The 13,273-nt window shown below is 40.6% G+C and overlaps 1 protein-coding gene across 1 annotated transcript in view; it reads right to left on the bottom strand.

The window, feature by feature from the left end:
- Positions 1 to 11,066: 11,066 nt before the first annotated feature.
- The window catches only part of fezf2 (FEZ family zinc finger 2), a 4,061-nt gene continuing 1,854 nt past the window's right edge, over positions 11,067 to 13,273 (bottom strand). Inside the window, exon 3 of the mRNA XM_007569858.2 lies at positions 11,067 to 11,738. Coding sequence (XP_007569920.1) covers positions 11,467 to 11,738 — 272 coding nt within the window. The 3' untranslated portion in view covers positions 11,067 to 11,466. The remainder of the gene's footprint in view (positions 11,739 to 13,273) is intronic.

Raw genomic sequence — 13,273 nt, 5'->3', positions numbered from 1 at the left:
ACTGATACAGTATATATCAGTCGTGTGTGTGTGTGTGTGTGTGTGTGTGTGTGTGTGTGTGTGCGCGCGCGTGTGTGTATAAATTTTGACATGGAGAAGTGTCATTTGTGATAAGAGCAGTTGCCTTTGTCCCATGAACACACATTCAGGGGTCATGAATGTGTGCAAAATTAGGTTCCAGGGGTCATGACAACTCACGTGAGATTTGTTTTTTTCATCTATCTGCCGCTCTTTGTTTGTACAGAGCTAAGACATGAACCTCCACTAGGAAAGCTACAACATTTTTGGAATTTATGAATATACGTATAAGTCCCTACTTCTTCACTGGTGTGGTGAAAACCTACCCGGCCACAAGCCCCTCACTATTTTTTTTAACCACATGCCGTACCCCTCCCTCACTGTATCCTTAATTGTCAAGATCAGATCTGCGACAGGCTGACTCAGAGTGGCGGCTTGACAAACGCAATCATCCGGACAGCCTGGGGTTGAGTGGCCGGTGGTTGGCAGCTGCCCCGACTCCTCAGCTGGGGCCCCTATGTTTTAGGCCCCGAGGGGGGTCATCACTGCCATGGGCCACTACTGACTGACTGGACCAGTCTGGGTGGATTTGAGCTGGGTGTTGGGGAAACTGTTTGGTGAAGGAGCTGGATGGAAAGATGGGGGAGGAGGAGGAGGTGGACTGAGGAGTGCTGTGAGGTCAAGGACAGGATTTAAAAGAAAGGAAGGGGAGGTATTACAGGGGGCTGGTTCAATGGTGGCTGAAGGGATTAGGAAGAGGGTGGGTGAGATTGAGAAAGATAAATATGGATGAGAAGTGTATGACAATTTCTTAAGGGTTCTAAAGAGAACAATCTGGAGCCTTTCCAAGTAACTATCTCAGTATAATGTGTTCTAATGGCTTGGGCCCAAAGGGTGCTGAGGTTGTAGTTGCCAATTTTCTCAACCATCGGACTGAGATTCATCCTACCAGCCCCTAATGTCTAACCAGCAACCTTGCTCTCCCTTTGCCCTCCATCCCTGGTGACGTGCCATGAATCCGAAGCTATTAGATTATGCAACGTTGTTCAGCCGGTGAAAGCCTACTGGGAGCCTCAACAGACAATTAGCTGAACCACAGTCGTGCAAATGGTTAAGTGTGGACTCCAGTCAATTGAATAATGGGCAATTGCAAGCTCCATTTCATTCGGTGATATGCTCCTGGTGTAGTGGGGGCAAGTGTGTGGGTGTGAGAGAGTACTGCAGGAAAAAAAAACATAATGGCATGATATGTGTTTGCAGTCACTTTAAAGTTTTGCCACGCAGTTGACTCCTGAACCTTGAGTTTCTTTGTCAAATGTTACGAATCACAATTTAACTTTTTTTATTGAAGATTTTTTTTGCAACATTTTGATTGAGAATCTGACTGTGATTTGTGCTGCTTTGCACAATCACAGAAACTCGTCTACTTGCAGCTGCAAGTAGACGAGTTTCTGGGTTCCCGCTGATCATGTGTTACAAAGCATGGGATGTCAATGCTTTGGGCCCTGACCGCGGTTCATGTAACAACTATGGTTGCACCAATTTATCGGCCAGCCAATTTCCTCAATTTTGGGAGAGCGATGATTGGTCAATATGTAAAGCCAATTTTAGTCTCCGATCTTATTTATCTCGGTTTACAGTTAGCAATACTCGCCCCACTGTTGCCAGCTCATCGACTTTCTTGCTACATTTAGCAACATTTTAGATAAAAAGAAAATTGGTTTTGGCCAAAATTGAAATCGGCAGGTCAGGCTCTTTAAAGATCGGTAACCGGGAATCAGCCAGAAAACTGCAATCGGTGCACCTCTAATAACAGGTGTTGTTAAATGTAGGGCCAAAAGCAGCATGTTGACTGTGCTGATCCAAATTAAGCTTTTCGTGATTAACAGCAATGAAAAAATGTCCTTATAAATGCAAATCATATTTTGTTTTTATAAGACTCCACACAAAACTGGACTTTATTTGTACCTGGTCTGATCTTGAACTTAGTGTAAGATCAGTTAGAGAAGAAGAGTCTGGGAGGGAAGTGGGGTTGCTAACTGTATTGACTGGTTTCTCCAGTAACATCCTTCTGTCTGTGACTGGTTAAGTCTGAGTCTGTGGTGCTATTCATATCAACTGGGCTGCCGAAAGGACGCAGCAACTTGATGTTTGTGTGCAAATGCCATTTGTTGATATTGATTTTTTCCCCTGAGTAGATTCATGTGGCATTACTGTGTTGTGTTTCATTGTTAACGAAGTCCATTATCATGACTAAACTGTTTACTCTACTTTCTATTAGACTAACTGGTTTGAAGAAATAGTGCTTTTCACATCATAACTAGTCACCTACTGGAAATCTAGATATCAGATGTTAAATTAAAAGGTCAGGTTATCCACTAATATAACTCATCTGTTAGCTGCAGGCATTAGCCCCTTTTCCACCAGCATGGCTGCACCTCAGTCCACCTGGCTAGACTCGCCTCTTGTCAGCAGATCAGAGTTTACAGAGAATTAAAGGAAAATTATTCAGGAAAAAAGTATCTCAAATCCATTTTATTAATGAAAACTTTTAAGAAAAAACAATGTCTAGCCAAACTACTGTACTACAGCACAAAACAGATGAAAACAAGACATAAGCAAAAACAATAAAAATATAAATGCTTATTAAAACTGTATCTAAGTAAAATGAAACAGAAGCAAAAACAAGCTAACTCACAGTGTCAAAAAGTCATTGAAAACATATTTGTGTTTGGATGTAATAATTAAAAAACTGGTACTGGCATCCTGAGTGAGCTGAGAGGAGGCCTGACTGATCCAGTCATAAAGTGAGTTGTAATAATCCTACTCACAGTGCAATAAAAACATGGATTAATACCTAAGGGTTTTGGAAACGGCAAAAGTAAAATCATATCTCCAACATTTCTGAAGCTTTTAAAATTCAATGCTGAATTCTGTGGAGTTTTCATTTGGTTCCTGAGAAGATCGGCTGTTTGTCTGAGGTAGCCGGGTGCTGTGTTAACACGGCTGCCCGAAGAGGAGGGCGAGCGAATGTTTCCCAATGGAGACAGGTCAGGTCACAAGGATTAGCCGTGGCACCGGACATCCCCAAATCAACTGATCCGCCTCAACAATGACCGTCTCCTTAACACGACGACAAAGGGCCGAGCGCCGGCAGAGAGAGGCGGAGAAAACGACAGAAGATCAGAGTAATTTGCTCCAACAATGATGTGAGATATTTAAATAGATTGTACTTTGTATTTATATATGTGTGTGTGTGTGTGTGTGTGTGTGTGTGTGTGTGTGTCTTGCAAACAATTTCTTCTTTATTTTTGTTCCTTTTTATGCCATTTATAAATAAACCATCTCACAAATACCTGAATTGGTTGTGGTTGTCGAGCTGCACAATGAAATTTAAAGTGCTCTGTCAGCCATCGACTCCTGCGTTCATGCATTCTGACATATTTTCCAAGAGTTTCATCTGTTACATTATAAATACAATCTAATAGCTAACATACAAGCTTCAAGATTTTGCACTTGTCATCGAAAAGATTTGAAAAATCACTTCATCTTCTGCCGTCAGAGTAAATATATTTGCCTCTGCTAATTGTTCAGTCATGTTAAGCATTTGGCAATCACATGGAAGACATGCAGCATATTTATTTACCTGTTTTCCTATAAAATAGAAAAAAATTACATAAGAAGAACAATAAACACTGTTAGCTTGGCAATATTTAGCAAACAGTTGCCAGTCAATCCATTAAAACAGTTTGAACATGCATACACTGGATTTAAATATCAGCTTTCTTGGCAAAAGTAAAGAAGTTTGTAAAAAAATAAAAAATAAAAATGGTGTGTTCAATAATCAAATTCTGTTTATTTATAATAATTAAAAAAAGATGTAAAAACAAAAATGGCCACAAATTCTCTACTTTAAATGGAATCTTGTTCTTCCATCTTTGCATGTGGTCAAGCTGGAAGTGTCTTTTGAAAAATTGCCAGATTTGCTGTGGCTTCTGTTTTTTTGAGGAGCTAATGAGGGATCTCTGTCACTGGTCCAAGAAAATGTTTCACACGGTGACTAATGAGCCTATTTGTAACTAATTATTGTGTTTGTTATGTTTGTCTTGAATATTGAAACATCGCATCAATTAGAAAGCAAAACAACTGGGAATAAAATCACAGAGGCAGAAGGAAGTTGTCGTAGGTGAAGTGTGTGAATGTGTTTTACGAAACCAGTGCTTGCAGCATAAAATAAATTATTTTAATAGTGACATTAAACTTGCATGCAGCTTATTAGTGGTTAAACAGTTGCCAACTTTGCACCACCTTCCAGTTGCAGTGGTGACTGTTTTCTTCATTCGTGTTTATCAGCACATACATGATATCATAGACAATATTAAGTTAAAGACTAAAACATTTTTAAGAAACACCATGTCACTTTCTGTTAAAAGATTGTAGTGCAAAATTTCTTCAGATAAACAAATAAAATGTTATTATTGCAGTACTTAGTTAAGAAAGCGAAATTGTAACTTATTTTTGTTGTGCTTTATAGATAAAATCGGAGCATTTTCATGTTTCCTGCAAAGAACGAACATAGAAAAAAGAATAGATCTAATAAGCAACCGGACAGGGCACTTAGCCACACTGATGCTCTCTTCAAAAATTACGGCAAGTTTTTCCTCAACAGCATCAAGTTTTAGCTACAACTTGAACAACTGAATTGTGTCGATGCTCACTTTTTGAGCCATACTGGCCACCATACAGCACACTAACCCTTGCCTGTGGGCACATTGATATCTGCAGACTTCTGGAGGGTTGTATGGACAGCTGCATGGGGTCAGTGAGTATCGTCTGACAGCAGATCAGTGATGAGAGCCTCCTGCCTGGTTGAGTTCCCAACACTACACTTTTCAAGCCAAGCACCGTCTCCAGGTCATATCTTGTCCGCTGACAGACTCATTCCGGAGCAGGTTCCTTATCCCTAATACTTTGATTAGTTTTGATGGAGAAACGTTCCCAAGAGACTTTTTAAAACAACACAAGTCAGATGTGAGTCAAAGCTTGAAGTAGTTCTATGTTTAGCGGGTTGATTGGGCTTAATTCCTGAAAGTCTAATTTGATATGCATTAATCCCTGGATTAGCAAAGTGCTCTCCCCAAGGCGTCCACAGTCTGGGTCTTCAAACCATGCAGGGTCAATAGGAACATATTTCTTTGCAAACATGATGCCAAATTCGATAATTATGAGAAACTCGACGTAAAGGTGTTTTTTAAACACAGCACCTCAGTAGTTCCAAAAACCCATTGTGACTAAATCCACTCTGTGTCTTTTCAACTACTTCTCATTTAAAAGACGGGGGGGGAAAAGCCAGGGAGTGAGGAGAAGGCCCTGCTCATTAACCCCTCCGCACTTTACAATGAGTCCTGGAGGCGCAATGTGCCAAAGAGCCAGCACTCCTCTAACTAGGTATCTGGGTGGGGGTGGTGTGTGTGCGTGCGTGCGTGCGTGCGTGCGTGTGTGTGTGTGCGTGTGCGTGTGTGTTGGGGGGGATTCAATTTTCCAGTACAATGGTAAAACCCAATCTTTCTCTCAAAAGCCACAGAATGAAATTGCATGAGTTTTACTTTTGTGCCAAACACATTAGCGGTCAATTGAGCAATAATTCTAAGAGCAACACGTGATTGAAATGGTGACAGGTAAATACAGAAACAATCTTATCTGAACATTTTTAACTGAGGACAGACCAAAGAATTTGTCGCACAGCATTTCAGACAGTTTGCAGCCAGCCATCATTTGATATGTTCATGTAAAACAAAACTGTCTGTTCCCAGCGAGCCCAGCCCAGGCCAGTAGAAAACCTCCTCACCACGGCGCCCTTCATGATGGAGGAAACTGTCGAAAGGCCAAATTACAAGTAAAACGTACAACATTAGCAGTCTTCCAAAAACTGTATTCTGTTTTAGGTCATATCTCAAAGGGACTTGACCTCTAATACCATTCACAGTGTAATTGAATCCAACATGTCCATCACTACTTATGGATTTCATTTTTCATTTTTTGCATTAATGTTCATCAGAGTTCTCTGATCACAGAGTTAGATCCTGCTAACAGGTTGAAAACGTACAGCAGTTGAATTAGTGAAATGTTACTGTGCTATAATGCAAATCTATTTTTGTTATTTTGTTAGAAAAATGTGGAACATCATTGTTCCAGTTTGTATTTTTTTGTTTGTTTTTGTGATGTAAAGCACTTTGAACTGCCTTGTTGCTGAAATGTGCTACACAAATAAACTTGATTGATTAATTAACATGTATGTTGCCTTTCTGTCCACATTTTCAATTTATCATTGTTATCCTCACTGAAGCAAAAAGGGACAATAATAAACTGTTATTTGTCATCTTTTTCCTTTTACTACTTAGTACATGTTAATTGGTTAACTGAGTTATGGAGTGATGTTTGCTTCAAGCTTATTTTACTTTCTAGCAGGGATGTGCAGAACCAGACACCAGGAGGTGATAGATACCTGCTGTTTCTGCTCTGGACCAATAATCTTCAGACTTCTTTTTACTGTGTAGATTCTGGATTTAAAAAGCAAGTACTTCCAAATTGTTTTCATTTTGCCTAAGATCTCCGCACCCCACCTCCAACCTTCACACACATATGTGGCATGCCCCACCAAGAGCCTCTCTCAACATGAAAGGAAACAACAGCCTACCTCTGTCTAGGAAACATTTAATTTAAAATACACAAATAAGGACAAATTAGCTGAGTAACATTATAATTCATCCTCTACCTGTAATAAACATTCAGTAAAAATGGCACATGTAGGTTAAGAGCACTTTAATATATAAATTCTATCAGGAGACATCTTGTTATCAGTCCTCAGGCTTAATCTTAATTGTAAGAATAATATCTGTCAGATATCACTGTGTCTATGTGGAGGTGTGTGTCTCTATTTTATTTTTATTTTTTTTTGTGTCTTTTTTTTTTTTTAAATAGTTTTTTTAGTATTTTTTTTCCTCCTTTTTTCTTCTTCTTCTTTATTTTTTTTATTATTCATTACTCTTCTTTGTTTAGTATTTTTTGTTTTTTTTTTCCTTGCTTGATGAACAACCATGTTTTTTTCACCAATTCTTCAGCCGCCGCCGTCCTGCTGCTGTTTTTTTTGTTGGTTTTTTATGTTTTTTCTTTTGAGGGACTCTTTTTGGAGAAATATATTTTTTGTTTTTTTTTTTTTTGTTGTTGTTGCTTATATAAGTTATTGTCATTTTGGTCCTTAAAAATTGAAAATTTCCATTTAACTTTAAATTTGGTCCATCTGATGATGTAATGTTTTAATATGAAATGATCAATAATTTGATCAGTCAGTACTTGAGTAGATTTTTTACCACATACTTTTTTACTCTTACTTGAGTATTTTTTATTTTTTTTGTGATGGCTACTCTTTACTTTTACTTGAGTAAAACTAAGTTGACGTATCACTATGGTTACTTGAGTACAAGTTTCAGGTACTGTGCCCCCTTCTGAGTATAAATGATTTTTCTCTTAGCCATATCCTGTGCTGTCTCATTGCTATGTTTTTTCTGTTGTTGCAAATTTGATTGCCAAGTTGATGGTGTTGCAGTTTTCCATGTAATAAATCTCAAAGACCAAGGTAGCTTACTGTTCCAAAGATGCCCCTTTTCCCACTTGAGCACCTGCCCCCCAAAATATCTGTGCATGCCACTGCTCTCTGCCATTTTGCAGATGTTGTGGGAACTTTACCTACTGGCTGCGCTGACACAAACTGTCCCCTCTTCATCCTCTTAAGAAGAAAAAGTCCTCGCCGCTGCCGCGGGGACGCTTTAATTGGAATTTCATGCGGGCTAAACAGAGGGGAAGCTCATGTAAGTTAACATTTGGTCGAATTAATTGGTCCTTTTCTCTCTTTTCACCTCAGTGAGGCTCTTGCGGGCCGCAGACGAAGCTTCCCGTTAATCTCCCATTTTAAAATCAATTCACTGAGACAGACAAAGAGTCCGCCTCGCGCTTTTCTTCTCTTCCTGTCCCAAACGAGCTCCTTTGTGGCCCGCAAATTGTCTAAATCCCCCTTCGGCGGACCCCCGTCGGAGTAGGGGGGTAGGGGGGCATATGAAGACGTCCTCGTGTTGCTGACATCTGATTAGCGCGCGCTCCCGCGACCCATAATCTCCGCCGTGTGGGCGCGCGCCTTAAGTAAAGCTCCCACTCTCGTGTTTGTGGATGTTGAGGCCGCCGCTCAGATGTGAGGGAAATCCAGAGAAAGAGTGCGAAGAAAAGGCCAACTTGCCCGCTTAAGGTTGTTTACTGATGTTCATGTCCCGCGGCCTGCGGGCGCAGGTCGGTCGGCGGTTGCTCTGTGAGCGACGTGCGCGTGTTCGAGCGCGCACGTCGCTCACAGCTCACAAGTCGATGTTTTTATTTGAATGAAATAGGAAACGGGCTAATGAGCGAATTTTGCTTTTTGTGAGGGAATATGCAAATAAACCAGGAACAAGATGCGCGTTCCCGCACAACGTCCGCAAACGGAGCGTGTTGTTCCCCGGGATTCATTCAGGACAGTTTAACCTGAGCAGTTTGATGGCAAGAATACAGGAATGCAAACACTCATCACAAATCCAAGTTTTCAGTGTAATAATCGACAGAGAGAAGACACGGGGAACATTTATTTCACCAGTGAGACATTTTGGACTGACCACGAAATCGATCCAAATAAGAATAATGAGACAGATTCCTTAAAAAAAAAAAACTGTGTCCATCCAATTATATGATTTTCATTTGTTAGAACGCTGAACATTTACCAACCGGGGTCTAAAATCTCTCAATCTCAGCTGTCATATATGTTTGAAATCGTCATTTGTTTTGCAGTAATAACAGTCAAATGTCGCGTGACACGAAACGACTGGGTTTCATGTTTCACAGAACCGCCTCTCATATGTAATTTTACAGTTTAAAAATAGGACACTAAAGCATGTGTCGGAGAAAGACACATGCTGAAACTCGTAATCTTTTGATAGCCATAGAAATCTTCCAGTTGATCCACAGCCTTCTTTGTAAAGTACAAAGAGAATGAAAAATAAAAAAATTCTTCCTACGGTCCCCTAAGTTTTTAACGGCTTGCATCATTTGACACATGGACCTACACATCAAGAAGAACTCTTGTTTAAACTGTATCATTGACAAATCATTTTTGTAGCATTTAAAGGGCCGTTTTCTATCGTGTTAGTGGTTGAGATCCACGCTACGTGAACACGATTTATCTCTGCGACAAAATTCACACTCATCCCGGAAACTGACTTCATTAGCAACACCGTCCATTCAACGAGAGATGTGTTGAAAGCTCGGACATCAGCTTCACATAGTTTGGCTTTCGTCTCCTCTGGTCCGTGGAAGTGCAGTTATTTGCTCAACACTCCGCCGGACCTGGGTTAAAGTTAAAGTTCCAACATCACCTTCTGCTCTAGAGCAGTCTGGTGATTCACGTCTGCATTTTCTCTTTGGCCTTTTCCCTTTTTATCTTTCCATTTTCATGACCAGATTTCTTGTGGATTCAAGCCGTCATGGCTGCGTGAATATCTTTCTTGAGAGATTTTTTAAAAAAACAATCCTTTCTATGTTCTCAGAAGACAATATGTTTTTTGGGGAATCAAAAAGACTAATGTCGACAGGCTCATACCTCAAGGGCAGGTTTTTTTTTTGTTCTTGTTTTAAATACTCATTTTAAATACTCAGTTTCCCCCTATTTTGATCAAAATTATTTGCTTCGTAAGCTTTATAAAGAGAATCCTGCACCATTCCACATCCCATTTTCTACAGAGAAAACCGCTGATGCTACAGTCTGACACAGAGAGATGATCCAAGAAAAGAAGACAGAGTGTCACTTCGGATCCTCGTCCCTCCGAGTCCAAAAGTCGAACTTTTCTGTGATCACAACAGATATCTTCTCTAACTTGGTCTATAAAACCAGCCTCTACGCCACCAGCGCTGCGCGCAATCTGTCTCTGGAAGTTAAAAACTCCAAGACATCTCTCTGCGAACTTCGTGCGTTTGCAAAGGGGCGCTGACGGGGTGAAGGTGAGCAGGGCGTCATCTGCCAATATTGGCCTTGCCAGGTTATTCCAGGGCCGGCCGAGCGCGTTAATTAGCTGTTAATAGAAACGGAGCCATTTGGGAGCACGTTGCGACTCTCCGCAGAATGTGCGCCGGGATAATATTGTTCCAGGAGACGTGCGCAGAATGACCCAGACTTTATTAACACGGGGGGCCAGATGACGAGCTGCGGCCTGAGTGCTCCATTATCTCCAGTTCTGATGAGTGGCTCCGGATGAGACGCGCACGCTCCCTCCTCCCCCCACCCCCAATGCTGTCGGACCCCCGGGGCCGTTTAGCTGCTTAATGTAATTTGCTTTCAAGGGCTGTGTTATCTCCCATCATTTGCGCCATTATTCCCCGAGTCAAGTGTAATTGTGGCTTTATTAAAATCGTGTCTGTCAATAAATGTTGAAGTAAAGTGGACACAGAGCATGCTGGTCTGTCGCTTTCTCCCCGTGCACGTGGAAACGGCTCACCTGCACAGATTACTTTTAGGAAGCAGCCCTCACCTGGCGGGCCTGTAAGCCCAGCAGTATTCATCCTGCTGCCACACTAAAACTGGAACGATAAGACAGACAGGCGAGAATAAGCAAATGTGTAAAAGTGAAAGTGTTTGTACGTCATAAATCTGGGTGTTTGTATGTGAACTGGTTGTTGTTTGCTTTAGTGCATGTTATCAGAATGACTTCTTGTTGTGAATGTTGAACATTTTCTGCCACCTGAAACATGTCAGACATTCAGGTGATATCTTTTTACATATACATATATTTATATATATGAATTGAAATAACCTGCGACAGACTGGCGACCTGTCCAGGATGTACCCCGCCTCTCGCCCGGAACGTTAGCTGGAGATAGGCACCAGCACCCCTCCCGACCCCACTGAGGGACAAGGGTGTTCAGAAAATGGATGGATGGATGGATGGAATTGAAATAACATGGCTGAGACGGTGAGCTTTCATTATAAGTTATAAGTTATTTATTCACATTAACACTTTCCAGTAAAATACATAACATGGGAACTCATATTTAAATAGCAACTTTTTGACCTGTTCTGTACATCGGTCGGGTGCTTCGGCCCTGTGTTCCACATATAGGAGGAAGAATGCTAGATGACAAAGAAAAGAAATCCCTACAATGTTCCTATTAGCTCGCTCTTCTTGGGTCTGGTCGGCTCATTCGTCCCCTCTGTGTTAGTGCACGGGGCCCCTAAGACTCGCCACACCTATTTGAGTCCAGTCTCAGGGGGCTTTCTCACCTCAGGCCTGGATTTTTTTTTACATTTTTTTCCAAGAACACCAGTCATTGTGACCCCAGAGAGCCCACCATCAGCCAGCCCTGTCCTCTCAGCAGATCTCAGCTCTGCGGCTCTCTCAGGGCCTCCGAGACGGCAGAAAAGCCGCTCTCATGGAGCTTCCTGATGTGCTTCTTCAAGTCAAAGTTGCGGCAGAAGCCTTTGCCGCAGGTGGCGCAGGTGAACGGCTTCTTGTCGTTGTGCGTGTGCATGTGAAACGTCAAGTTGTAGATCTGATGGAAGGCCTTGTTGCAGATGGAGCACTTGTACTGCTTCTCCCCGCTGTGCGTCAACTTGTGGTTCTTGTAGTTCCCTAAAAACATACAAACGAAAAGAAAACTGAATGAACAGAGCAACCCTGAAGTTAAAAGAAAACAAAAGGTGTCCAGTGCAACAGAAAAAAATAAATAAATCATGTAGCAGGTACAGCTAATAAAGCTGGCTGTCATTTTTCTTTGTGTCAGTATTTCTGAACATTCCTCCTGACTACAGAGAAACACTTCAACACTAAATGTTATGTGACTTATTAGTCATCACATCAACCTGCTGCCACTTCCTGTGACTTCCAGAAAAAAAAAATGACATAACGGTTTATTTATATATGTGTGAAACTACAGTCAGGTGAAAAAAATCCAGTTCAAACCACCGATAAAATACACCATCTTTTCTTTTTATTCATTTAAAAAAATAACTAAATAAAAACATTTTCTTTAAATATAAAACAAGGAGGTGAAATTTGTTTCTTTCTTTAAATCAGGTTTGTGAAATTGAGTGGACAAACATCAGAATTTAGAAATCATCAATCTGGTTTTATTTAAAGGTAAGCATATTGTCTCAGCAAAAACATAAACCGACTCTATATTGTCGTTTATTTCAACATTATGCTTCAAATTATTATTTTAAAAAAAAATCTAAATGTGGGAGGTGAGTGACATTTTTATGTCACACAAACTCATAAATATATTAAACAATTTGTCAGTTAAACCTTTCATTTATTTCAGTAGTTTACTTTAGTTTAGTAGTCGAGTAATTTTAGGTACATATTTTATCATTTCAAGAGAAAAGCGGTGAGCAAAGTGAGGATTAAAAATCTCTCTGCGCAGAGACCCACCGTGAAACCGGGCCCTGCGCGGAGTCTCCTTCCCTTAATTACATGCTTTATTTTCTTCTTCTTCTTCTTCTTTTTTTTTTGCGTGTTAAGGTCGAGAAGTTGTCAAACTTTGTCAGAATCAAGCGCTGTGACAAAAATTCAAAAAGAAAAGAAAAGAGACGAGAGAAAAAAAAACCCAACTTTGCTGGAGTTCAAGCAGCTGACCCAGAGCAAATGCTGCCGTCTTCAGGAAAGAATTAGTCCGTGGAAAGTGCCACGTCCTATTTGTGCTGATGGCTTTCGGTGAGCCTGCAGATATTTACCACAACGCGGCTCCGCTTTCCGCATCCCCAACCCAACATGCGGGAGCCTGTCGGCGTTCCGTCACGAACAAAAAGCAACAAAAAAATCGGCCTGTACTGATATAACTCAATAACACAAATAAGTTATCGCTCTTACTGAGCTTTTCTTTCTTATTTCTTTCTTTTTTTCTGCGTAAACTACTGAAGTAAAAATATCAATTCAGCCACGGAAAGTGCTAACTGACTTCAGACGTTTATTTACCTAATTCAAGCGCCAGACCGAAATAGAACTACCACGTGTATTATAATAATAATAATAATAATAATAATAATAATAATAATAATAATAATAATAAAGGGACAATCGAGGACAATTCCCTCTTTTTTAAAGTTACTTTTAAACGTTAAGCGTTTTGGTTCAAATGCGCGTCACGTGTTTTTTATTTTTAATTTTTATACTATATGTAGTTTAGCTAG

The sequence above is a fragment of the Poecilia formosa genome, unplaced genomic scaffold (genome assembly GCF_000485575.1).
Source record: "Poecilia formosa unplaced genomic scaffold, Poecilia_formosa-5.1.2 Scaffold249, whole genome shotgun sequence".
Taxonomy (NCBI): domain Eukaryota; kingdom Metazoa; phylum Chordata; class Actinopteri; order Cyprinodontiformes; family Poeciliidae; genus Poecilia; species Poecilia formosa.
This window is presented reverse-complemented; position numbering and strand designations above follow the sequence as displayed.